The sequence below is a fragment of the Gadus macrocephalus genome, chromosome 1 (genome assembly GCF_031168955.1).
Source record: "Gadus macrocephalus chromosome 1, ASM3116895v1".
In the NCBI taxonomy this organism is placed as follows: Eukaryota; Metazoa; Chordata; class Actinopteri; order Gadiformes; family Gadidae; genus Gadus; species Gadus macrocephalus.
This window is the reverse complement of record NC_082382.1, coordinates 14,011,155-14,035,300: the sequence shown is the minus strand read 5'-3', so window position 1 is coordinate 14,035,300 and position 24,146 is coordinate 14,011,155. Positions and strand designations below refer to the sequence as shown.

Genomic DNA, 24,146 nt, shown 5'->3' with positions numbered 1-24,146 from the left:
GCAAGAGTTTCCGTGGGTGTTTGGCAGTGATATGAACAGAGTGTGAGTGGGGGATGTTTCGACTTGTGGTTATGTACTGATAACTTGGGCAACGTCTCAAGAACATTAATGCATCATTATACAGTAGTCACACGTTGCTGGTTGGCCACAGCCACTCGCTTCCTGAAACAAAACATGGTCCCCACAAAGGATGAAAGTGTTTAGGGCCAACCTAAAAGACATTTAAATTCTTAGAAGTCATTAAAGCTGCTGTTGGATTAGAGAGTTGTGAAGACAGATCAATAGATGTATCAAATGAATCCGGCCCATTACTACCTACGTTTCTCCAGCATTGAGAAGTGTTCCACTCGCCGACCTTTGGTGCTGCAATGACCATGTTTTGTGTGCACAGTGGATTGACGGGCAAGAGGAATTCATGAAACCTGGAATTAGCTTTGAGCTGCCTCCAATCAGAATCGTATCAGACGGAGGCATGCACAGGCAACCAGAGCAGATATTTCTACAGAGCATTTGACTCACTCATTTCTCATTTCTAACAAAATAACTAACACTTAAATTATATATAACCACCTTTTTTAATTTCAATGAGATCCGATCAGTTCCTTGGGCAGAAAAATCTATCAGAACATGCCACTTTAAATACTCCACAATGTCCAGTGTCTTATCTTTCCCAGACTTGTACCTCATGTGCAACAAAGGGTCACGACTATGCATGCCAGAATTGCATTCCAGCCAATCAGAACACCAGCTGATGTCACTGCCAATCACCTTCAGCAGAGCTCAGGGGACCTCCTAATTGAAATCAGCTGGTGTCATTTTATCGGAATGAAACTGGCCATACGCATGGTTAGCCGAAGCCCTCAGATCTGTTGAATGTGTGTTACTGTTAATATTAAGGAGCAAACTGTGGTTAGTGGTCAAACAATAAATCTGTCAAAACGTCTGCTTTAATACTCGCGAGGGAGAGAGAGACGGAGCTGATAAACTGAAGGATTAGATGAGCAAATGTGTGTCTGAACACGGATTGGAATGAATTTGCACAACCATCTTAAAGCTTTCAGCCTTGTGTTTCTCCCACGTCGTTTTCTAACCGTCGTGTGCATCTCGTACTGTTCTGGTGATTCTGACACCCCATTTGTCTCCCTGTCGTTGTGTCCGTAGGTTTGCCACCACCAAGACTGCCAAGACCTGAACAGCAAAAGCCCCCTTCACCTGTGCGAGTCATGTGACTTGCGCTTTCATTCTGAGAACACAGACAATATGCACTTTGAGCGGCACCCCCGATTTGACTTGCAACCCCAAGGTAAGAGTCAGCGTTTCTCCAATTGAAGTCCTTCCAGCCACAGTTGAACATGCTCAATGTGTCAGAGGCAATGTACCAACCTGTCAAATCCGCTACGTCCATGTGTCACACCACATTCTTAAGATGCGAAAATATGAATCATCATCATGATTCTCTTATCTCTTACGTGTTTTTTGTTTCTTTATCGACATGGTTAAGGTCATGACCTCTAGGTCTTTGAGCTTGGCTAGAATCGATTTTGTTGAACAGTAAACGATCTTTGAACTCAACGTACAGAGATCCTGTACTCTCTGTGAAATCCTCCATGTCATGTGATGGACGTTTCTAGAAAGTGAGGAAGGACAGCTCCGGTCTATCAGACGATCAGACCATAGTATCTCTCGATGGTATCCTCTGTGTGTTCTATTATTTAAGGTCAACATGTGTGTGTGTTGGAACCCTCCAGGCTCCATCCTGGCCCGGAACGTGTCCACGCGCTCCTGCCCCCCGCGAACCAGCCCCCCCTCGGGCCTGGAGGAAGAAGAGGAGGAGGAAGTGCACGACCGCGGGTCAGTAGCCTCTCCGTTATCATACGTTTGATTTATATCGGCCTTTCTCATACTCAAGGTCGCTCTACAGATTCATGAGCACACACACGGAGCAAGACATTACAACAACACAAAAAAATAAAATAAATAATAATAATAATATATATATATATATATATATATATACAGAGGGTCTATGCAGTGGTGGAAGAGGAGTGTTAGGAAGTGTTTCTTAAAATAGAAAGGTCTTGAGATGAGCTTTAAAGAGAGGGAAGGAGGGACAGTCACGGAGGATTGTTATGTATACGCGGCCCACGCTACGCTACCTGGACCCTCGCCACAGCGATGAGACTGTGCACGTAGTCCGCCCCGGACTATATTGACGTATCCGAGGCGTACGTGTGTGCGTTTTTATCTACTGAATGAAAGTATTCCCAAGTTGAAAGGTTGTCGTGTGTTCGGTCTTCCGGAGGAGATGTGTTTTTGTTTGTTTGTGTGGGTGTGTATTAACCGTTGCGGTTTTCATTTCAGGGAACGTAAAACCGGGGCGTGAAATTGGTGAAGAAGAAGCCGCGGAGACGACACACTGATGTAAATATTTACACACACACACACACACACACACACACACACACACACACACACACACACACACACACACACACACACACACACACACACACACACACACACACACACACACACACACACACACACACACACACACACACACACACACACACACACGGAGAGAGACAGAGGCACTCGGACTCATACTCTGACACACACGGAGAGACAGAGGCTCTCGGACACACACACACTCGGACACATACTCACATTCGGACACACACACAGAGACACTCGGACACATTGCCTTCTAAATGCTCCTAGTAAGGCATGGTGATCTCAACCTGGACTATGACACACCACCCCACACCGTCCCACACCTCGGGGGAACATTGCACAGTGTTTACGGGATGATGCACTCCAGTACTACAGAATGATTGATGTCATTTGTTGAGGAGTTGCGTCGGATCAAAGAAGCCACCTGGCTTGGCAGTCAGTGTTATTGCTCAGCTGCAGTGGAGGATTTACGGAGTGAGCCCCTTTAGACTAGGCTAGCTCTGAGACCGGGCTCCTTAGTGAAGGGGAGCCCCCTTGTGGAGCTAACTGGTAGCACATAAATACCATCGATTTATTTTCCTGTAGGACTAAATGACTAGAAACAACATGAACATTTCAATGTGGTTAGTGTTATCATTTAATATTTTTGATACTGCTCCAGCCAATATTATAGAAATGATTTAGTGCTGTATATCTATGCATATAGGTTTTCTATCTGGATATATATCCATAAAAGATACCTGGTTCTGACCTTTGCTTTGAAATGGCCAACCTTCTGTCTATCATCACCATACCATTCCATGAACAGAACACCAAAGTCTCCACAAGCCTATGTGTTGTAGTGAGTGAAACCTAGGGTTGATATGGTCAGACTCCCCCACCCCCCCCCTCTACATAAAATGACAGTATTCTGTTTTGCCGACAGGACCCCAGCAAGGAGTGCTTCAGCCTCAAATTCGACCTCAACGTCGACATCGACACAGAGATTGTACCGGCGGTGAAAAAGAAGACGCTGAGGTCAGTGGAATCCCCCAGACTGATCAGGCACATGCTCCCCCTCCCACTTTAAGACTGGTGTCGGTTGGTGTTGTGTGCATCGATTTGAACCTACAATGACGGCTCTGTTGTCTCTCCCGTGTGCACCAGAGAGGTCCTGGGTCCGGTGTTTGAGAGGAAGGGCATCGAGCTGGCCCGGGTGGACCTGTTCCTGGACCAGTCCAACACCCCGCTGTCCCTCAGCTTTGAGGCGTACCGCTTTGGGGGCCACTACCTCAAAGTGAAAGGTGAGCTGAGCCGTCAGGAGGTCGTGTGCATTCAGTCAGACACACGTTTTATGTCCCATGGGCAGTTTTTGGTTTGGGACTCAAGTTGCCGTTAGAATACGTCCGACACCCTCCCTCATCAGCAGCAACAATACAACGTACATTAAAAACAATAATATACCACATGGGAAAAACTCAAATAGAAAAGACCTAGGGCATTCGTTGCACAGCTTCCAATGACTTCATAATGCACAGATTATGGCTTATAATATTGCACATTTAAAAGCATGATTGCATATTATGCATAAAGTATGGGTACGATTTGTAAGAGGGACAATAATCAACAGGGACTGTGTATTAAATTGTATTTTTTAAGGTTAAGGAATCGAATATACCCAGAGACAATTGAGGACGATCGCTTATCCAAGGAGAAAGACGGCTTGCATGCAGTAGATTACCGATTTTGATTTGGACCGAATACTCAGAAACCTCTCCTCCGATTTTCAAAGGCACCCGGAAAAGTCAGCAACTTATCTCGTGCGTCCAGTGCATTCATCTATTACAAAACAACAAGAAATGTTCGTCCCTGGCCTTCTCTTTAGCTCTAAAGCATGTCATTTCAAACCATGAATCATCAACGCAAACGATTCTCCAGCCCTTTGGCAAACTTCGCCCACCAGACACCTATTAGACCTTTGCATGAAATCACAGTCTGCAAGGGCAATACTGTCTGGAATACAGAGCAGGGGGGGGGGGGGGGGGGAGGCTGGTGGGGGTGGGTGGTATTGACTGTATTGTAACATTCCATTCAAGCCTAACTAGGCCATTGTCTGTCGACAGTATACCTGTGTATGAAACACAGTCCAAGTCCCGAGGGCAGTCCCAATACCTCCACCTCCTTACCTGCTAACCTGACCAGAGTTACCCTTACCCGTACTATGCACAGGGCGTTTAGTGTCTAAAAAGAGCTCTAAATCATTGTCATTACCGGTATGTCTAAACGGTTGTAAAGCAGACGCATGTGTTTGTGTGTTTTGGCCGTGCAGCGCGGCCGGGCGACGAGCTGAAGGTGGAGCAGGGCGTGAAGGACCTGCGCTCCCTCAGCCTGCCCAACATGAAGCCCTGCGGCAACCAGAGCGGCTACATCCTGGCCCCCGCCCGCGAGAAGGCAGAGCACGGCTCGCTGGGGCGGAGCGACAGCATCGACCTCTTGGTACGCCTCACACCCACACGGAGTGTGTGTGTGTGTGTGTGTGTGTGTGTGTGTGTGTGTGTGTGTGTGTGTGTGTGTGTGTGTGTGTGTGTGTGTGTGTGTGTGTGTGTGTGTGTGTGTGTGTGTGTGTGTGTGTGTGTGTGTGTGTGTTGAATATGTGTGTCATTGGGTCCAATTCAGACGTGGAACAGACAGATAATTGATCTGCTGATGATGTCATGGTTACCCCGGTGGCGACAAACAGTTAGAGGCTTTTTGCTCAGCAGTGCCTGGAAACAAACAGTCCAGGTTGCCGGGGACCCCAGCGTTACTCCTAGTGCTGGGGCCTAGGACTAGGATTAACGCTGGGGACCCCCAGCGTTAGTCTTAGCGATGGGGACCCCAGCGTTAGTCCTAGTGCCGGGTGTTACTCTGATAAAGGTCTGTCCGTTACTGATGGCAGGAATGGCATTCTTTCTTTTGGAGGATTTTCAAAATAATGAATTAGTTATTTTGTAAATAGTATTTTTCTCTTAACCATGCCCTCAAATGTATTATAGTATACAAATGTATTATACTCCAAGTTGTAATTTTCGCCAACGCTCCAATATTGAAACTTAAGTTATGTCTTGAAATTACTGGTCTTCTGAAACAGTATTGGATTGATAGTACAAATAGTGTCCACAGGGGGGCGCTTAAAGTGCTCTTACGCACTCGCATGCTTTTGGAGGCTTTTTCTCCAATTGATCTACGTTCAAAGATGTGCCATAAGAGAAGCAACTAACTCCTAACTAACTAGTTCCTCGCCCTTTTATGCTTTCATATGCTCAGTTCATTAGTCATTAAGGTCTTTCAAGGTGAGCTTTGGTTCGTCGTTTGAGTTTTAAGGAACTGGACCTGCACTTTAGATATATGGTTACGGAATAAATAGTTGAATTAGAATTGTTCCTGGGAGGATATCGCTGCTGGCTCTGGCTTCCGGGCATCGAACAGCAGTGGCTGAGAACCAGTTTGGGTCTCAGCCCAGACTCCCAAGACACAGGAAATGGGAGGACGTGAGATCGCTGACAAGTCTTTTGGGCGTTTCCATGGTAGCAGCCTAGACGCATGCGTGCCTGGGTGAATCGAGTTCCTTTTGGCTGGAACGGTTTTGATATTTGACAAGTAACCACTTGGCAAATATCATTTCATCTAGGTAAGGGTCACTGTTATTCCAATCCAAGACAAAAAAACTGCCAATTGTGCACCTCTTCCCTATAGAATGACCCCATGGTTGAAGCAGTTAATGTGGATTACAGGTCGCCTCCTGTTGGGGACAAAGAGGAAAGAGGAAAGATAGTGTGGATTATTACATATCATCAAAGCAAAGGTTCAGCCATGCAGCTGGAGGCAAGGTTCAACATTGCAGGCGGATTGGCCTAATCTACATTCCAGTTATGCTGATAACTCTCATAAAACATTGCTTCCCATCTGTCCTTTGTCGGTTTTCCATAATTGATTAAGTGTTATTCAAATACCTGCTATAAAATACCAAAATGAAGAATAGGGGGATTGCACCAAAATATCAATATCATATTCCATATTCTGTTTCAAGTGTAGTGTGATGGCTATTTCAATATGTTTTGGGATCATTAGATGCAAGATTCCCTTTCCTATATTTCCCTTTTTATATTCCATTAATATTCACGTCACCCTCATCAACATGTATTTAATGATGATCATTATATGAAATAGATTGTACTTAAAGAAAAGCTTATTTATCTATCATGCAGTCAGAGGCTGTAAAATTGAAACTAATTGCAACAAGTTGGTCGGTTGGTTTGTAGTTTTGTTTTAGAAGAAATGCAGGTTCCCCTGCCCCTGGCTGGGTTGAACCTGAGCTTATTTTCCGCTGCAGGGTTTTTCCAGCATTTTACTTCCTTCTCTATTTTCTGATTTCCTGAACATACGAGAGTGTAGTGCTCTCAGCAGTAAAACAAGTTTTACAGCCAGTCAAAACGCTTGACACACTGAGGCCATGTGATTTCCAGTAAGGATCTGAATCGACCTTTGCCGTCTAATCACACTATAATATTCATACATCGTTGGCATGGGAATATAACAGCCTAGCAACCGACTTGCATTGCCCCTATGTTGTAGAAACCGTGTTTGCAATCATTCAAATAGCATTGATCATCATTGTACACATTTTCCTAATGTTCTTTAACCATTCCTCCTTAAGTTGTGGAGCCCTGGCAAGCAATATCACAGCTGTATTATAATGGCCTTATAGCGATCGTATCCTAAGATGTCACTGTCGATAATACACAGGACCTCTGAGGAAGAGTTAACCAGACAATTCACAGCACCTCTGAGGAAGAGTTAACCAGACAATACACAGGACCTCTGAGGAAGAGTTAACCAGACAATACACAGGACCTCTGAGGAAGAGTTAACCAGACAATACACAGGACCTCTGAGGAAGAGTCAACCAGACAATACACAGGACCTCTGAGGAAGAGTTAACCAGACAATACACAGGACCTCTGAGGAAGAGTTAACCAGACAATACACAGGACCTCTGAGGAAGAGTTAACCAGACAATACACAGGACCTCTGAGGAAGAGTCAACCAGACAATACACAGGACCTCTGAGGAAGAGTCAACCAGACAATACACAGGACCTCTGAGGAAGAGTTAACCAGACAATACACAGGACCTCTGAGGAAGAGTCAACCAGACAATACACAGGACCTCTGAGGAAGAGTTAACCAGACAATACACAGGACCTCTGAGGAAGAGTTAACCAGACAATACACAGGACCTCTGAGGAAGAGTTAACCAGACAATACACAGGACCTCTGAGGAAGAGTCAACCAGACAATACACAGGACCTCTGAGGAAGAGTCAACCAGACAATACACAGGACCTCTGAGGAAGAGTTAACCAGACAATACACAGGACCTCTGAGGAAGAGTTAACCAGACAATACACAGGACCTCTGAGGAAGAGTCAACCAGACAATACACAGGACCTCTGAGGAAGAGTCAACCAGACAATACACAGGACCTCTGAGGAAGAGTCAACCAGACAATACACAGGACCTCTGAGATGACAAGGGGGGGGGGGGGGGGGGGGGGGGGGGGGGGGGTTAGGGTTATGAGGGTTAACCAGAGTACAGATGGAGCCAATGAGATTGTAGGGGTTAACCAGAGTAAGGACAGAGCATCTGAGTTGAAAGAACACCTGGTGTTTGGTTGGGAGTAGATGTTTTCAGTGTAAATTAACGTAGTGTTGGGGTGGCTACAGAAGAAGTGTGAAGCTCTTTTGTTTGAGGAGTTCACTATTTGGAAAAAGAGCCGTCTGGCCCCTCTGGCTCTCAGAATAAACGTGACCCTAAATACTAAATAGAGGTGTATTCATCAATACATGCATGTGTTTGTTTACACACATAGTTCCCCCAAACCGTTGTTCAGTCGTAGCTTACTGTAATGTGCTCGCTTGTTCAACCACTTCTCTTTCCGTACTTCTGCTCACACAAAGTCCTTCTCGGCGCTTTGTCCAGAAGGTGTGAGGCAGTAGTTTAGCAAGTTGGAACGGCAATCCTACCATTCTTCTGTTTCGCCCGCTACACACAGCGTCCTAACTGCCCACACTGAAGATTGTGTGCGTGTGACTGTAAAACAGGGCGGCTATCTGGCCTCTATGTTAGACTTATAAAGTGGGAAGTTGTAAATTAACATGCCGTTGCTATGCATGATAATGGTTTGACTGGAGGGTGGGGGGCTGATGGCTGCCCATGGGGGAGTAGGGAGGTGGGAGGATCTTCTCTGTGTAGGTGATAAGCCCCAAGATCTCCCGCTTTCTTTAGTTGTAACAGAGTGACAACTATCAGTTGATTGAACATTAACGTCTTTATCAGAGATTAAGTTAAAAACAACATAATGCCGTTGAAGTAAACGGATCATTGAACTCTCATGCAATACTTTGATGAGGTTATTAAGTGTTTAATTACTCGTTGTGTATCCCAATGAAGTAGAATTGATGGACCTTTTTGGTTCTATCTTCATGGTTAGATGCACTTCTTGTAAGTCTCTCTGTACGCGAATATCTGCTCATTTAGGTATAATGTAATGTACCTAGATGTGACTAGGCTATGCATTTGTCATGCATACAAAATGACTAATATGAATGGTACATACCATGTGTATCTACGTAACTAGTATCATTAAAGATGGCTTCATCTAAGTATCTAGGTATATGCATGGACTGTATGTATTCCTGATGCAATTTGAATTCATGAATATCAACGTGAAACCTGCACATTGTGATCAATGCGTATCTGTTAAGCTTTCTAATGAAAGTGTGTGTGTGGGGGGGGGGGGGGGGGGGGGGAGCACTGTTCTTTAAAGGGTGGGAGGAGCCAAGCTGGCTGCTCAGGACTCTGTTAAGGTGTGTGTGTTTGAGTGGCAAGTCAAGATAGGCAGACTCCGTACTCGGCCAACAGTGCACTTTAGTCAACCCAGCAAATGGAGCTCCTTTGACCGTTGGATTTACCAGGGATATTTCCGTCCACTGAGCATCTGAGCGGGTCAGGCCTTGCAGGTTGACTGGTTAGCTGTGAGGAACAATATGGTGCGTTTCGGTCGCCTGACGTCCAGCTACAGCTGGGACCTCCTGCCCCTGGACTCTGCCATCCCAGAGTCCTCGGCACCGCCGCAATGTCAGGTGAGATGGGCTGGACTGTGCTGCCTGTTTCTGTCGTCTGTCCTGTCCTGGGGAATGGTAGAGGCCGACATGCTTGGGTCAACTCTCTCCCTTGTGATGGTAAAGGCACAGTCCTCCATAGAAGATGTGTGATTAATGTGTGACTGTTTCCTTTTATGACCTGCCTGTTTGACAGCGCTTGCCTGTCAGTGATGGGCGGCTCTTTTCCCAGAATCGGTTCCTTCAGGTTGAAACATGTGAATTAGTCTTACCTTTCGAATTTTTATGCTTTTGCAAAACGGTGTAAATTTCTATGTTGTAGTCTATGACACCCCTGTATATATAGTACACGTTTGACAGATGGTGCTGCCCCCCCCCCCATGCTAGAAAGCATTACCAGTTATCATAGTTTGCATTCATAATGATAAACTCATAATTTTGACGCATTGATGTGACTTGTATGGAGGTAGGCTATGTAAGCTCAATATGATGGTACACAAATCCTTTCCGCAACATCGTATAGAGCAAAAAGAACAACAGATCGTTGGTCAAATGTCGCTGTCACTGAGCATTTGAGTACTTCTATTCTTCATTGTCCGTCCATACCGTCCTGTTGTATTTAATCCACCAGGATACATGTTTGGGTGTGTATGTATGTGTGTGTGATTGTGTTTGCACCCACGCACAGGCGTGTGTGTTTATGCATGACTGTGTGTGGGCGCTTGCCACTGACTGACTGTCTGCATCTATATGTGTGTGTGTTGTGTGTGTTTGCATGCGAGAGCTACTCTAATTCGAGCAGTGTATGGGGATTTGAGTGCCTCTAGTGGACGTGTCTGAGGACCTCCAAGATCGTTTGACGCTCTAAAAGTGATTTTAAAACATTGTTTTGAGCATCTCGAGCATTGTTTCGATAGTTCCCATATCGTGCTCCTGCTTCAGGTTCATGTGGTTAAACGTGTGTTTCTGCGACACAGTTGTATTATTATCGCCTAAACTCTGGATTATTGGAAGACGGTTGTCCTGGGTGGCCTGCAGGAAGGGTCCACTGTGTCGACCATCTGCACGCTTCCCCTTCCCGGCTGCCGAAGCCCCAATGTGACGGGTCTTAGGAAGGGTTTGTGTCACAGCCTTCACCCGTCGTTAATCAGCCGGCCTGATCAAGGGCTCCTTATCTGGGGGCCGGCGTAAACAAAGGCAGGGGTGGGGATGGTGAGAAGAGGGGGGGGGGGCGACTACCTTAACTGTGGAACCACATTATTTATTTTCAATACGATCTCCTCCTGGCAGTGGGGGGAAGGGTACCTTAAAACAATGTTCCCCCCCCCCCCCGCTTCCTCATCCTCCGCCAAGGTTAACGCCACAAACGCTAACGATAAGATAAAGCCCCCAGACTTGATATCATTAACCTGCCCCCCCCCCCGCCGCCCCCCACCACCTCCAGGTCCACAGCAGCGCTTTCGGTTCCCAGAGCTGTCAACTCCGTGACATGGCGGGGGGCCCGCCAACACTTGCCCGGGCGGAGGTGTGTACATAGGCAGGGACTGGAGGAAACGCGGTAAACGGCTCCTGCGCGTTCTGTTGACTCTATAGGATCATTTACGGCTCGACACTAGCAGCTGCCATGAACAGGGTGGGCGGAATCACAACAACGCTTCCTGAACAAACGCGTGCTTAAGGAATGCCACAAATGTATTTTACAGTTGTTTCTGCTCAGGACACGCGTCCACCTGCTTTTGAGGATGTGTTTTGTTGCAGTAATTAACGGCATATACACTTTTAACGCTTAAACTTGGATTTCCATGAAGGCACCATAAGGTTCATCCCTGACGAATTCAACTTTTATTACGAAGGAAAGTCCAAAGGTTTTCTTTGTCCCAAAAATTCTGCTTCTTGGAAGTACTTGGAGAACTGTTGACCATCACAACAAGGCCTTCCTCCTAGGGTTTATTGGCTTCAGAAGACCAACGACGCCTTGGGGACTTCTGAAAATTGGTTTCCTCCCATTGCTTTTGGTTTTGTTTACTGTAGAATGCTCCATAATCCCACCGGACCGCATTGCCACCCCAGCTAGCTGGTGTCTGTTCTGCAATTGGGCAATAGTTGCAATGAGCAGGGGGGGGATGGGGGGGGGCAGTGCTTTGGTAAGAAATCATAAGCTGGGCGACAGACAAGAGAATAGGAAATAGCAAGGGGATCTCCACAGCACCAGGACGTGTGCCCCCAAGCCCCCCCCCCCTCCCCCAAGCTGTCGCTCTACAACTCCGCCTCCGTTTATGGAAATCGGCCGTGCTTTTCTTTTTTCTTCCCCCTCTCTTCCTCCCTACTGCTAAGTGTGACCCCACCTCCGTTTTCCTGTCCCAACACAATAAGGGCCGGCTCTCCCAGGTTGCTATGACATCGAGCCAGTGTCGGTGTGCAATGCAGGCTGTTTGAACTGGGAGGACGTAATCCATGGCCATCGTGTCCCTAAAAGAAAATAAGAGAGAAATCCCAGGATCGAGAGAATCGACAGAAAACCAGCCGAGCCCGCTGCAGTGGGACAGTATCCAAAGCTCGGTGTTGGGAGACCCTTCTGGATGGACGTGTAGCCTCTGGCTGTTTGTGCGGCTCCAACTCCCCTCCCTGGGTGTGTGCTGGTGTCCACACCGTGACCCCGGCAGTAGTGAAGCCGGCGCGGGGTGGTTCTGAGAGGGGCCGGCGGCTGGACGCCTCACGGGCTGTACTCTGAGTCCGCCTGAAGGGTTAGGATGGTGTTTGAGATGCGTCTAGCTTCATTGGTGAGTCGCATGATGGCTGATCGGTTGCTCTATTCTCTGTTGCTCTAATTAAGTTAAGGAATGACCAGGACGCCTTTTCCTTTTCATTGCATAATTTTTGTGCAAGGTTTTTATCTATCTTTTTATCCAACTTTAGTCCGCTTTGTTGTGTTCTAAATTGTATATATTTTATATTCGAAAATGCGAATTTTTTATTTTTTTATTTCTTAGATTTTGCTTAAACTGCTTGAAGCCATACAGCAATACTCTGCATAAAAACTGTATTTATCCTCAAGGGGCAATCCTGGAAGCAGGTTTGGTAACGCATGATGGAAAACCAGTGGCCACGGTACCGTATAGGGCAGGGAAAATACATGAGCATGGCCGTGAGTGTGCCATTGGTCAACAGTAATTCCTCTACTCCCCTGTCCAGTGTTGAGTTATCAGCCAAACCAGATCCACTGGGAAGCCAAGCAGAATCTGAGTGTTTCCTCACACCTGTGACCTCAGTCGGATTTCCCCAGAAAAATCCCTCATTCAATATTTGCTGACCAAGGCATCTAAATATGGAACTGGAATGATGATGAATGGATGAAGGACTTGGGGGGGAACACCTCTTCACGCGAGTCTTCATTACCAGTCCCCTCCTTTTTAAAACAAAATAGTTGTTGTTGTAATTGAAGGCATCACGACGAATGGTAACTTTAAGCTACTTCAGTAAATAGCTCCCATCATAGTCGAAGCACATCATGTACAACTCTAATGAGTCTGCAACATGCAGCCCACGTAATGCCTCCTTCAAACCCAACAAAAGAGCCACACTTGGCGTCTGCATCGGATGCGTGTATCCGCTGCACGGCCGTGTTCCCACTAACATCGTGCACAGATTGCATCGGGGGAGGGCACTTTGAATCTTAATTGTAGACTAGCAGGGTTCGGTGGGGTAGATTGCCCCGTGTCTCCTGAGCAGAGCGTTCCTCAGCACTGCCACGCACCACGTCGCCGAACCACAGCAACTGCTTCCTCAGATACCGCCACGCCGCCCGCTTGTTTGCTTTGCCACCGCTCCTAAAGTAAGAGTGTGTGTGTGTAGGGGAGGGTGTGTGTTGGCGTACCGACAGGGTAACAATGGAGGAGACCACACAATGCTCCGACCCCTGGCCCTCCTTGGGCCCGACCCTACGTCTGTGTATATGTCTGTCTGCCTCTCTCGCTCGCTCTCTCTCTCTTGCTCTCTCTCTCTCACTCTTGCCCGCTCTCTCTCTTGCTCTCTCTCTCTCTCGCTCTCTCTCTCTCTCGCTCTCTCGCTCTCTTTCTCCTCTGGGCAGGTTCTTGTTGTGATGTAAGCGGTATTCCCTAAGACAGGAAGCGGGCATTCCTTCTTTCCTTCCTGCAGTGGAAAGACGGTCCGTTCAGAGCCTTTAACGGTCCTGCTGATGTCACCTCCTTGTAGAATCCCCCCCTCTTCCAAAAGCCGGTTTCCTGTTGATCCCGTCTGTGCACACTTCCCCCATCGTCTCTGTGGAAGGCGCTTGACGTCATCGCGCGGAGCCCCGGTCGCATTACCACCTCGCTGTCCTCTTTCGCTTTTTTGCGTTAACTTATCCTTATCCTTATCCTCCCCCCCCCCCCGTGCCATGCAGGGTCATCAGGCCAGACGGAGGAAGAACATCACCGAGTTCCTGGGAGACTCCAACATCCCGTCTCCGGACTCCCTGAGCCAGATGGGCACGCCGCTGCCAGGCGTGGGGGCAGGACCCGACAACTGGAAGAACCGCGCCGCGAGCCGCTTCAGCGGCTTCTTCGGCTCCGCCGCCGGGGCCGGCGCCTTCGGCAAGGTACGGGCCAAGAACACACCCCTCGACATGGGTTAGGGGGTTCCATTCCCATGCCCCGTGCTTGGCACTGTAAGAGTTTAGTGAAAGGGTCCGCCTCGAGGCATGTGTATGTTAAGGCAGGGTATTGATTCTGTTCTGAAGCATTGAGACCATTGTGGTAGGTGGTGGTGGGGGTGTTACGCCCATATAAGCCAACCAACTGTCCATTAGAGGCAGGCACCGGTTGAAGTGTGTGAGGGGAGGCTTCCCCTGCACACTCTGACCTACATACTTCACATTTCTGTCATGTATTAGGATTTCCTTTTTAAGTTTATACAGAAGGTGGTTGAGGTTTCAATTGACCCAGTCCCTGAAGTCTAAGCAAAAAAATACAATTAAAATTGACAAAACACACACAAAATAATAACACACGCACACAAACGCACACAAACAAAGGACCGGCGACACAGGAACACACACACGCCCCCACACACACACTCCTATTGTCTTTGCAATGCCTGAGGTCACATCCTGCACAGTAGCAGATGTTTGACTCTGAGCGTATCTGTCAGTCACCTGTCAGGGAGCCGTTCATCTCCCCTCACTCTGCCCAGCACCTCTCACCCCCTCCCCCCCCCCCAACTCGCCGCCATAACGCAACCCCGGCGCTGCTCCAATCACACGAGCGCCTTTCAAAGAAAGACAACCTCGTCTTTAAACACTCGGCACAAGATGACATCACCGTTCTCGGTTAAATCCCGGGCGATGATCCAGATCTGTCGTGGTGCTCAGGCATCACCCCTGACAACCCGAGCCCCCCCCCCCACTCTCTCCTCTCCCTGTGCCCTCCATTGTTCTGAGGTCTCAACCCACAGAGCTCATTTTCATAACTACATAAGAGTGGGCCGACAGCAGGCCACGGAGAGGTGGAGTGTACTCGGGGGGGCTGGCGCCGGCGAGCAGAGGGGCGAGCAGAGGGGATATGCTAACGCGCGTGTCCTCCCCTACAGTTTCAAAAGGAACAATGGCGTCCCTCCCACTGTAGAAATAGGGTGTCTTCTTCTTGCTGTCATGCTGTTGGGTTTCTAATTGGCTCTAATTCAGCTGAACGCCGCCCCCCCCCCCCCCCCCCCCGCTTATGTTGAGTTGAACTTTGGCCATGTAGCGTAGTAATCGACTAATATTTATATATTTTCTCTTGTCCTTCTTCCCTTGTTTCTTTCTCACATTTTCCCTCTCAATTTCTTTATTCAATTCATTTTCGATCTCCTTTCCCCTTTATTTTTGTTATCCTTCTTTCTCTTTCTTATTTCTCTTCCCTCCTTCTTTCTTTATTTCTCTCCTTTGTCCTCTCCCTCTCTCCCTCCCTCTCCCTTTCCTTCCCTCCCTCCCCCCCTCTCTCCCCCACGGTAGGAGCTGGACCGCGGGGAGCAGCTCCAGAACAAGCTGAGCTCCTACCAGCTGTTCGGCCTGCCCAAGGTGCCGCGGCAGCTCGCCTTCCACCAGGACGCCTGGGGGGAGGGGGAGGACGAGGAGACCAACCTGGCCCTGGAGGACAGCTGGCAGACCCTGCTGGACAGCCCCGAGGTAGACCCCCGCAGACACACTCGCACTCTCACACTCACACTCACTCGCACTCTCACTCACACTCACACTCTCACACTCACTCACACTCTCACACACACTCACTCTCTCACACACACATGCACTCTCACACTCACTCACTCTCTCACATTCTCACACTCATTCACTCTCTCACACTCTCACACTCTCACTCTCTCTCTCTCTCTCTCTCACTAACACACACACACACACACACACACACACACACACACACACACACACACACACACACACACACACACACACACACACGTGTTGATGAAGGAGTCCAGTCTCTCATGCTGTAGTTTAGTGAGCCCCCCCTGATGGGAAGCACTAGCTCAGAAGTATGGATGTCATCAAAATACGTAGTTTTGACTTTCTCTTAAATTAAACCTTGACTCCCGTTTGACCTGCCTGGTCTCTTTGCACATCCCGTATGACTCAAGAGTTCCAGTGCTCAGGCTGATAGACGGTTTATGGCAGCTGTTATCGATTTACCTTGTGATAAACTGTCTGTGAATCGTCTGCTCTGGAACAAAGACACCCTGTGCTTTTTTGTGTGTGTTTGTGAGTGTGAGTGTGTTTTTGTGTGCATGTGTGTGGGCGTGTAAGAGTTGCTGTACTATGGAATTGAGGATCATGGGTTTCCTACAAGCTGTCCCTCTGATTAGTTAGATCCTGAGTGGCCATTGTCCTGCTATTGAGTGTGTTTATCATCTTGTGCTAATATTGGTCCACAATGTGTTCACATCTCCTGCCTGTAAACCACACAGTATGTGATATATAGCCCACTCTGATAAGGCACATACCTCACTGTCTTGTTTTATGATGCGATGCACATGTGTAACCTATTGTGTGTGTGTGTGTGTGTGTGTGTGGCTGAAGGTGCTGACCAGGCGACAGTTCCACCAGCAGGAGGCGATCTGGGAGCTGCTTCAGACCGAGGCCACGTACATCAAGAAGCTCAGAGTCATCACCGATGTAAGTCAGGGGTCAGCGAGGACAGCGTCTGCACGCACACCAGAGAAAACTGTGGAAGGCCAGACTGAGGGGCAGGTCGCATGTTGATGCTTGATGAGTCACGCCGCACTACCTCGCTGACTGACTAACCTGGCCTTGCCCCCCCCCCCCCTCCAGTAGTCAAGGTCTCAAATGGAAAGGTTCGATTTTTCCAGCGTTCGATAACTTTCGGTGACCTGGGATTCCTGGCAGGATTGTGTCTGTGTGACGGTCGGGAAGAATGAGATCATGCCCACTTACTTCAGCACATACTGAATTGTCGAGACACTCATGAAAGGTCCAAACCTTAGTGAACCATCCAGATCCTAATGACCTCTGGTTGGATCGGTCCTTGGGACATGGTGATCTTTGTTTTTGTTATGCACTTATTATTTATGTTGACCTCTCTCCCCCTCTCCCTCTCTCTCTCCCTCTCCCTCCCTCCATGTCTCTCTCCCGCCCCGGGCAGCTGTTCCTGAGCGGCCTCCTCAACCTGCAGGAGAGCGGCCTGCTGACGGAGGTGGACCCCACCAAGATGTTCAGCAACATCCAGGACCTGGTGCGCCTGCACACGGCCCTGTGGGGCCAGGTGATGCTGCCCGCCCTGCAGCAGGCGCGGCAGGCGCGGGCCCTGCTGGACCCCGCGGCCCTCCACCACGGCTTCAACACGGTGAGTGGAGCCGGGGCGCCGACATTGATACCGCCGTCCGGCCATTCTGTACACGGACGCGTCGGTGGTTCATCGTCAACAGAGATGAGGGAGGAGGGAGGAGACTTGTTTAACGCACATTGACTGGTCAACCCTACGATGCAGAGCTGCAAATCAGTTGAATACTGGATATGATATAAATGATCATATTTCGTGATGCCAAATTAATTAAACAAATCACAGTCTTGCGGCATTGTATTGCTGGGGACTCGTCGTCATCCTCATCTGATGAACTCAGTCGTCATCATCTCAAGAACCCCTAACCCTCACAACAGTATTATGAGCCATAGAGAACCCTGACCCTCACAACAGAATTATTATTATCAGTAAAGAACCCTAACCCGCACAACAGTATTATTTTCAGTAGAACCCTAACAACAGTATTCATCGCCTGGTGTTTCTTGTGTCCAGTTTGGCTCAAGGTTCCAGCCCTACATCCGCTACTGCATGGAGGAGGAGGCCAGCATGGAGTACATGCGCACGCAGCACCGAGACAACGAGCTCTTCAGGACCTACGTCACGGTCAGTCCCTCAAACTCACACTCTCTCTCTCTCTACAACCCCCGTTACATTGAATGGGGCCGCTCACTTGGCGTCAAGCAGTGGTTATTGCTAATTAGCTCAAATTGGCACACGCATTAGCCAATCAGAAAGAGCGAAGGAAGTTCTCTGTCTGTGTCTGTTTGTCCGTGCATCTGTTGGTCTCTCTGTCTGGGTTCCATCTTGACTGTGTGCGTCTGTCCTCTCTTCAGTGGGCAGAGACCAAGAAGCAATGTAACCGGCTGAAGCTGGCGGACATGCTGGCCAAGCCTCACCAGAGGCTGACCAAGTACCCCCTGCTGCTGAAGAGCATCCTGAAGAAGACGGACGACCCGGACGCCCGCGACCTGGTCAGCAGCATGGTGAGTTGCACCCCCTACCCAGGGTCCGCGGGGGGGGGGGGGGGGTTATCCCCATGTCACTGGTTGAACAGAATAACACTGCCTCGGGGCGGGATCCACTAGTGGGTAGGATGTGTGACGTCCAGCCCGTCTGGGAACCAGAGCTTACCTTGCGTGGGTATCCAAGAGCAAGGCTCTGAGATGAAGTCGTCTTGAACAGAGGCTCTTGGGAGCGTAACCTGAGCTAAGGTGGACTGTTGTGTTTCTCCTTGATAGGTGGTCTCGGTGGAGTGCTTCATCAACAGCGTGGACTCCCAGATGCGCCAGCGGCAGGACAAGCAGAAGCTGGCCACCATGTCGGCCCGCATCGAGTCGTACGAGGCCGTGGAGGGCAGCAGCGAGGAGGTGGAGAAGGTCAGAGCGTGTTCTATGACCCGCGCCCATCACCCTCTCCTCTCTCAAGTGCATTAAGTTGGAAAGGATTCGTTTTTTTAACATTGGATTGAAATTCCTCTCATAGATCCTGAAAGACTTCAACCACTTCGACCTGATGGCGCCCATGAGGGGTACAACGCCAGACGAGACGCGGCAGCTCCACCTAGAGGGCGCGCTGAGAATGAAGGAGGGGAAGGACAGCCGGGTAGGAACAAATACCTCCTCAACAGCCTCTTAGTAGAGCGGCAGTTACAGAGCTGTGTTCTTGTAGAGCTGCGTTAAGAGAGCCGGTTTGGATGCGGGGGTTCTAATGTGGTGGCTGTTTCCCGTTCTGCAGATGGAGGTGTACTGCTTCCTGTTCACCGACCTGCTGCTCATCACCAAGAGCGTGAAGCGGGTGGAGAAGGTGAAGGTCATCCGCCAGCCACTCCTCGTGCACAACGTGGTCTGCAAGGAGCTCAAAGACCCCGGTGAGGCCTTCTGCTGCATTACACACGCGCACGTGGCCCAAGGTGGCCCAACACAAAAGGGCCTTTTAGACCCCCATATCATTGGACTTTAACTAGAGTTTTTGAAAGTCTTGTATTTGTTGACTTTTTTTCTTTGTTCAGTAACACTTCATCGTCCATACTAATTATGTTTTTTCTGATTCTGGCATCTTTTACTACTATTGGTTTATTTTTATTCAGTCTTTCATTGATAAATAACCGAATGTGTAAGAAGCAAAATGCCAGGTAGAGAACTCGACATGGACGCGGTTCATTGTTCGTTCTTGCAGTTGTAAAACTACTCACTCCACGTAAACCTCCCCACCTTTTACACATATTGCCTTTTGACTTGGGAATCAAGAAAGAAAGCCACTTTGGTCCAACGGGGAAATGAGTCTACATGCAGGGTCCTATAAATATATCCAATGGTGTCATTTCCTCCTCCTGTCAACAGCGTTGACTCATGTTGCCTTTATCTTTTTCCTGCAGGTTCATTCATCCTCATCTACCTCAATGAGTTCAAGAACGCTGTGGCCGCCTACACGTTCCAAGCCAACAGCGCCACCCAGGGGCGAAGCTGGGTAGATGCCATCTGCAATGTCCAGGTAAAAGGAAAAATCTTAATTTGGCGTCTATGGATCCATTATTTTATCTTAATCTATTTGTTAATACAGTAATACACTGATTATTAAATTGTTATTAATGTTGTGGTGTTTTTATGGTGTTGTAGTAGTAAACTATATCTTGAAATAAGTTTAGCATTTTAGATGTTCTTTCATAATTTTGAGGATCACTATGACTTTATTATTTTGAATACATAATCAATCAATCAATATCCTTTTATTTAACCAGGCAACAATTTATTGAGGTTAAAATCTCTTTTCCAAGAATGACCTTGCCAAGAAGGCAGCCCTATGATAATAGTGATCTACAGAGGTGTTAAAGCTGCTGTTCCACCCCACTGGGTCCATGACGCTCCTCTGAGAGGGACCAGGGGAGGGTGGTTCCCAGCGTCTGTGTGTGTGTGTACTGATGTGTGCTGGCCCGGTTGACCCTCTGTAGAACCAGCTCCAGAAGCTCCGGGCTGCAGAGCTGCTGCGGCTGCAGAACAGCCCCCCCCCCGTGGCCCGGGGGCCGGAGGAGGAGGAGGAGGACGCCAGCAGCAACTCCCCCGCCAGCTCCCCCTCGCTCCGACACACAGACCAGCCGAGCAGCAGGTAACCCACACACACACGCACACACACACACACTCGCTCTCTTACGTACGCCCAGCCGTGACCCATTTATGTTATTGAATTGCGTCTCAATTAATTTTCTCACAGACCCTCGTCTTCTGTCAGCCAATCGGACGGCTCGACGGAAACCCTGTCGGTGATGGACATCGAGGAGCTGTCCGAGCCCCCCACCCCCACCCCCACCACGGCCCTGGGCGGCCCCAGCAGGCCGCTGCAGGCCCCCGAGCTGGCGGGCCACCAGCGTTTCCACGGCAGCCTCCCCCAGGACCTCAACCGGGACCGCGGCCCGGGGGCCGACGGGCCGGAGCCCGACCCCCAGTGCCGCTCCCGCTCCATGGACAGCGCCTACGGGACCCTCTCCCCAGAGTCCCTCCTGAAGGAGCTGGGGGCCCGGCCCGGCCACAGCGAGGGCGAGGACTCGGAGGAGGACGAGGGGGGGGAGCGGCGGGACGCCCCGGGAGCAGAGCCGCAGGAGGAGGAGGACGGGGAGCAGTTTAAAACGGAGGTAGAGGAGGAGCCGCGGCATGAGCAGGAGGAAGAGGAGGAGGAGGAGGAGGAGGAGGACTCGACCTCGCTGGGCTCCCAGCTCTCCGTGGTCCAGGCCTCTAAACCGCGGCGGCGGCCTCACGTCCTGCCCCGCCTCCGCTGCCTGCAGCGCCCCCCCGCCCTCACCGTCTCCCGCTCGGAGGACAACCTCCTGCAGCGCTGGCACGACGGCGGCGGCGGCGGGGAGTCGGCGGCGTCCCAGGGCGCGCTCGGCAGCCCGTCGGAACGCCGCCCATCGGCCGGCGACGGCCCCCCGCCGTCGATGGTGCACAGCCGGAGCCTGACGGAGCTGGGCCACCACAACGGCATGGAGCTCCTGCTCCAGTCCGAGCCTGTGCCGTCCGGCGACGGGCGGCCCCCCGCCGAGAAGGTGGGCGCCACCCTGAGGCGAGCGGAGGCCCGGAGGGCGGCGGCGGCGGCGGCGGTGGCGGCGCAGGCCGGCCGGTCGGACAACCCCTCGGGAGACGCGGCCACGGAGGCGACGGCGCCGCCGGCCCCCGCCTCGCTAGAGGTGAGGCGGGGGCCGGCGGCGGTGGTGGTCGACGGCGTGGGAGAGACCTCCGTGAAGAGCAGGAAGTCGCCGGGCCCGCAGCACAAGAAGCTGACTGTGGCGCAGCTGTACCGGATACGCACCACCCTGGTCCTGAACTCCACCCTCACTGCGTCGTGAGTTGCATTTCCTGTTTTCTTTTCCTTCTCTCGTGCCTTGTGCCTTCTGCTCCAGCTCTTTTCAAATCACGGTTATTAATGGTTGCTGTGTCGCTCGGAACCCCCCTAACCTTGTGTCTTTTCTTTATCCTAGGGAGGTATAACCACTGTGGCGGAACAGCCTCCCGCGGGCCATGAATAAGGAGCAAACACTTGTTTTTCGAGTCTCATGTGGCTGGACTGAAAATTCCTATTGACACAAATGCACTCTCTCTCGCTGCCCTCTCCCTTCCGGTGTGACCGTGGATAAGCCGTGGGACTCTCCTTACCGTTGACTTTGCTTTGGGACGATAACAAACCCCCTCTTTTTTTCTCCAGTTGCATTGGTTTCCTATTGTTTCTCTATTGGCACAGAGGGGGAGAGGAGAGTGAGACATTAACTGCTTTGCACTTTGTTTGATAAGTAGCATTTAAAGGGGCTGGATCCTTGATGTTGAACTGGGACCGGGGGTGGCATACAAGACATGAAGGTGCTGCAGGCCCCATCGAGCGAGTTGGACAGGGGATGCGTGAATGAATGCGTGAGAGGGAAAGAGGGAGAGAAGAAGAAGCCATGGTCTCTCTGCCTCATCCGGCTCCAAAGCCCAGTCTGGCAGGGGGTACGTGGGGCACGGGCTGGATGGTCAGCCAAAGCTCCCAGTCCACATACCTTTCACACAAGTCACGGGGAAAGGGCCACGCAGCTCCCACAGTACCAAAGTACCGAATGGCACCCACCAATCGCTTTAGTATTTATACTGCTCCTCGGTCTCTTTGAGAAAAGAGAGAATAAATTAATCTTGCACAATTATCTTTGTTAGGTAGAAGAATCACTAAGGGGTGAAATTATATTTAGAGTGACACGATGAATTTCAATCAAATTGTTTGCCGTTTTGTGTCTCCACTGTGTATGACTGCGTCTGTGTGTGTGTGTGTGTGTGTGTGTGTGTGTGTGTGTGCGAGTGCATGGGTTTGTGTGTGTGCAAGTGTGCGAACGCATCAGCGTGTGTCTGCGTGCATGTATGCATGGTTGTGCGTTCGTATCAGTGAGTGAAAGATGCAGTCCATTATTCCTGACTGAACCAAATGTATTTTGCATCTGTGAATTATTTGCTAGCATGCCCAAATTGATTTGGAGGCAGACTTGGTAGCCAGTAGAAGCTAACCCAAGAGAATAACGGTCACAGCCACCTGATAAAGTATCTGTTTGTCATGAGACGGCCACGAGATGCAAATCGGTCCGGTAATTAGTTACTGGAGTTTGGTGATGAACTGATGACAAGTTGGTTTTGTATTAAGCACAGGGATGAAAAGGAACCGTTGAATTGACTGAACACGTTAAGAGCGGTTCCATAGGCTTAATGGTGGTTTCTACTCATTTGCCCTGGAAGAATAGGACAACAGACACATTAGTCCACCCCGATGAATTAACATTCTCACACACTGATAGCTTCTACAACCCAAAGGTTTCCCCAACCAAATAGGTTAACTTTGTTTACTTTTAGTTTGTCTATTTGAAATATTGTAATATTTATTATGCCTGCGCTATCTATAAATATCTATATCTATTCCTATGTCTTTATATAGATATAGATCTATATCTGTATAGATATAGTTATATATAGTTTTCCATAAGGATTTTTGTTTTTGTCTGTGTAGTCTTAATAATTGTCGTCTCGTTTTCTCGTCAGGCTATCATGTACTGCTATGAACCAAAATGATTTGTGGCCCCTTTCAGGAATGTCTCTTTAAGTGTCTTACAAAATAAAACAAAAATGCTAAAAATATGTATGTGGTAATCCTTGTTTGAATGTTTTAATCCGTTGTAATGGAGCAGGTTTCTGGGAGCCTGTGGTTTGGGTTCCCACAGGTCATTTTCATACAGCCAAAACAAATGTCAAAAGAACAAGTGTGTCAGCAGAGCGTGGATTAATACGTCATGTGAAGACCGGGTTGCTGGTGTGGACGCAATTGAACTGTTGAGTGAGTGCACAGGTTTGTAGTGATACCAAAGAAGGGAGTTCTGTCGAGTTATTTTCTTCTTCGTTGTGGGGGCGGTTCTCGGAAAGTACTGCACTGCGCAATACCTGACCATGTGGGTCGATGCCCCCCTCCCTCCTGGTGTGTGTGTGTGTGTGTGTGTGTGTGTCCTTTACACAGGTGTGCCCCGTCCATTCCTGGCATAGAGCGTCCCCTCATGTCCCCAGTCAGCGCCGTGGCCAAGGTGTATTTACAGGTGATTATATCGGCTAATCTGCGGATTACAGCATGTTGAGGCCACACGGCCCCTAATCCACAGGCAAGTGCGCCCCCCCCCCCCCCTTTTTAATCTGGTCCTGGACGCGACCGGGCCCCTCCCCTTCTCACATCTGGCCCCCCATTGGATTAACA

General features: G+C 49.5%; 1 protein-coding gene across 1 annotated transcript in view; it reads left to right on the top strand.

Moving 5' to 3' along the window:
- plekhg5b (pleckstrin homology domain containing, family G (with RhoGef domain) member 5b) overlaps nucleotides 1–23,542 on the top strand; it is a 50,386-nt gene extending 26,844 nt beyond the window's left edge. The window contains 20 exon segments of the mRNA XM_060047507.1: nucleotides 1,162–1,303; nucleotides 1,749–1,851; nucleotides 2,362–2,372; nucleotides 2,375–2,421; nucleotides 3,380–3,471; nucleotides 3,601–3,737; nucleotides 4,763–4,929; nucleotides 13,997–14,191; nucleotides 15,584–15,757; nucleotides 16,661–16,756; nucleotides 17,244–17,444; nucleotides 17,895–18,005; nucleotides 18,236–18,385; nucleotides 18,641–18,778; nucleotides 18,885–19,004; nucleotides 19,137–19,269; nucleotides 19,777–19,892; nucleotides 20,350–20,504; nucleotides 20,610–21,734; nucleotides 21,871–23,542. Of these exon segments, the coding sequence (XP_059903490.1) occupies nucleotides 1,162–1,303; nucleotides 1,749–1,851; nucleotides 2,362–2,372; nucleotides 2,375–2,421; nucleotides 3,380–3,471; nucleotides 3,601–3,737; nucleotides 4,763–4,929; nucleotides 13,997–14,191; nucleotides 15,584–15,757; nucleotides 16,661–16,756; nucleotides 17,244–17,444; nucleotides 17,895–18,005; nucleotides 18,236–18,385; nucleotides 18,641–18,778; nucleotides 18,885–19,004; nucleotides 19,137–19,269; nucleotides 19,777–19,892; nucleotides 20,350–20,504; nucleotides 20,610–21,734; nucleotides 21,871–21,880 (3,423 nt within the window). The 3' untranslated portion in view covers nucleotides 21,881–23,542.
- The last annotated feature ends 604 nt before the right edge of the window (nucleotides 23,543–24,146 follow it).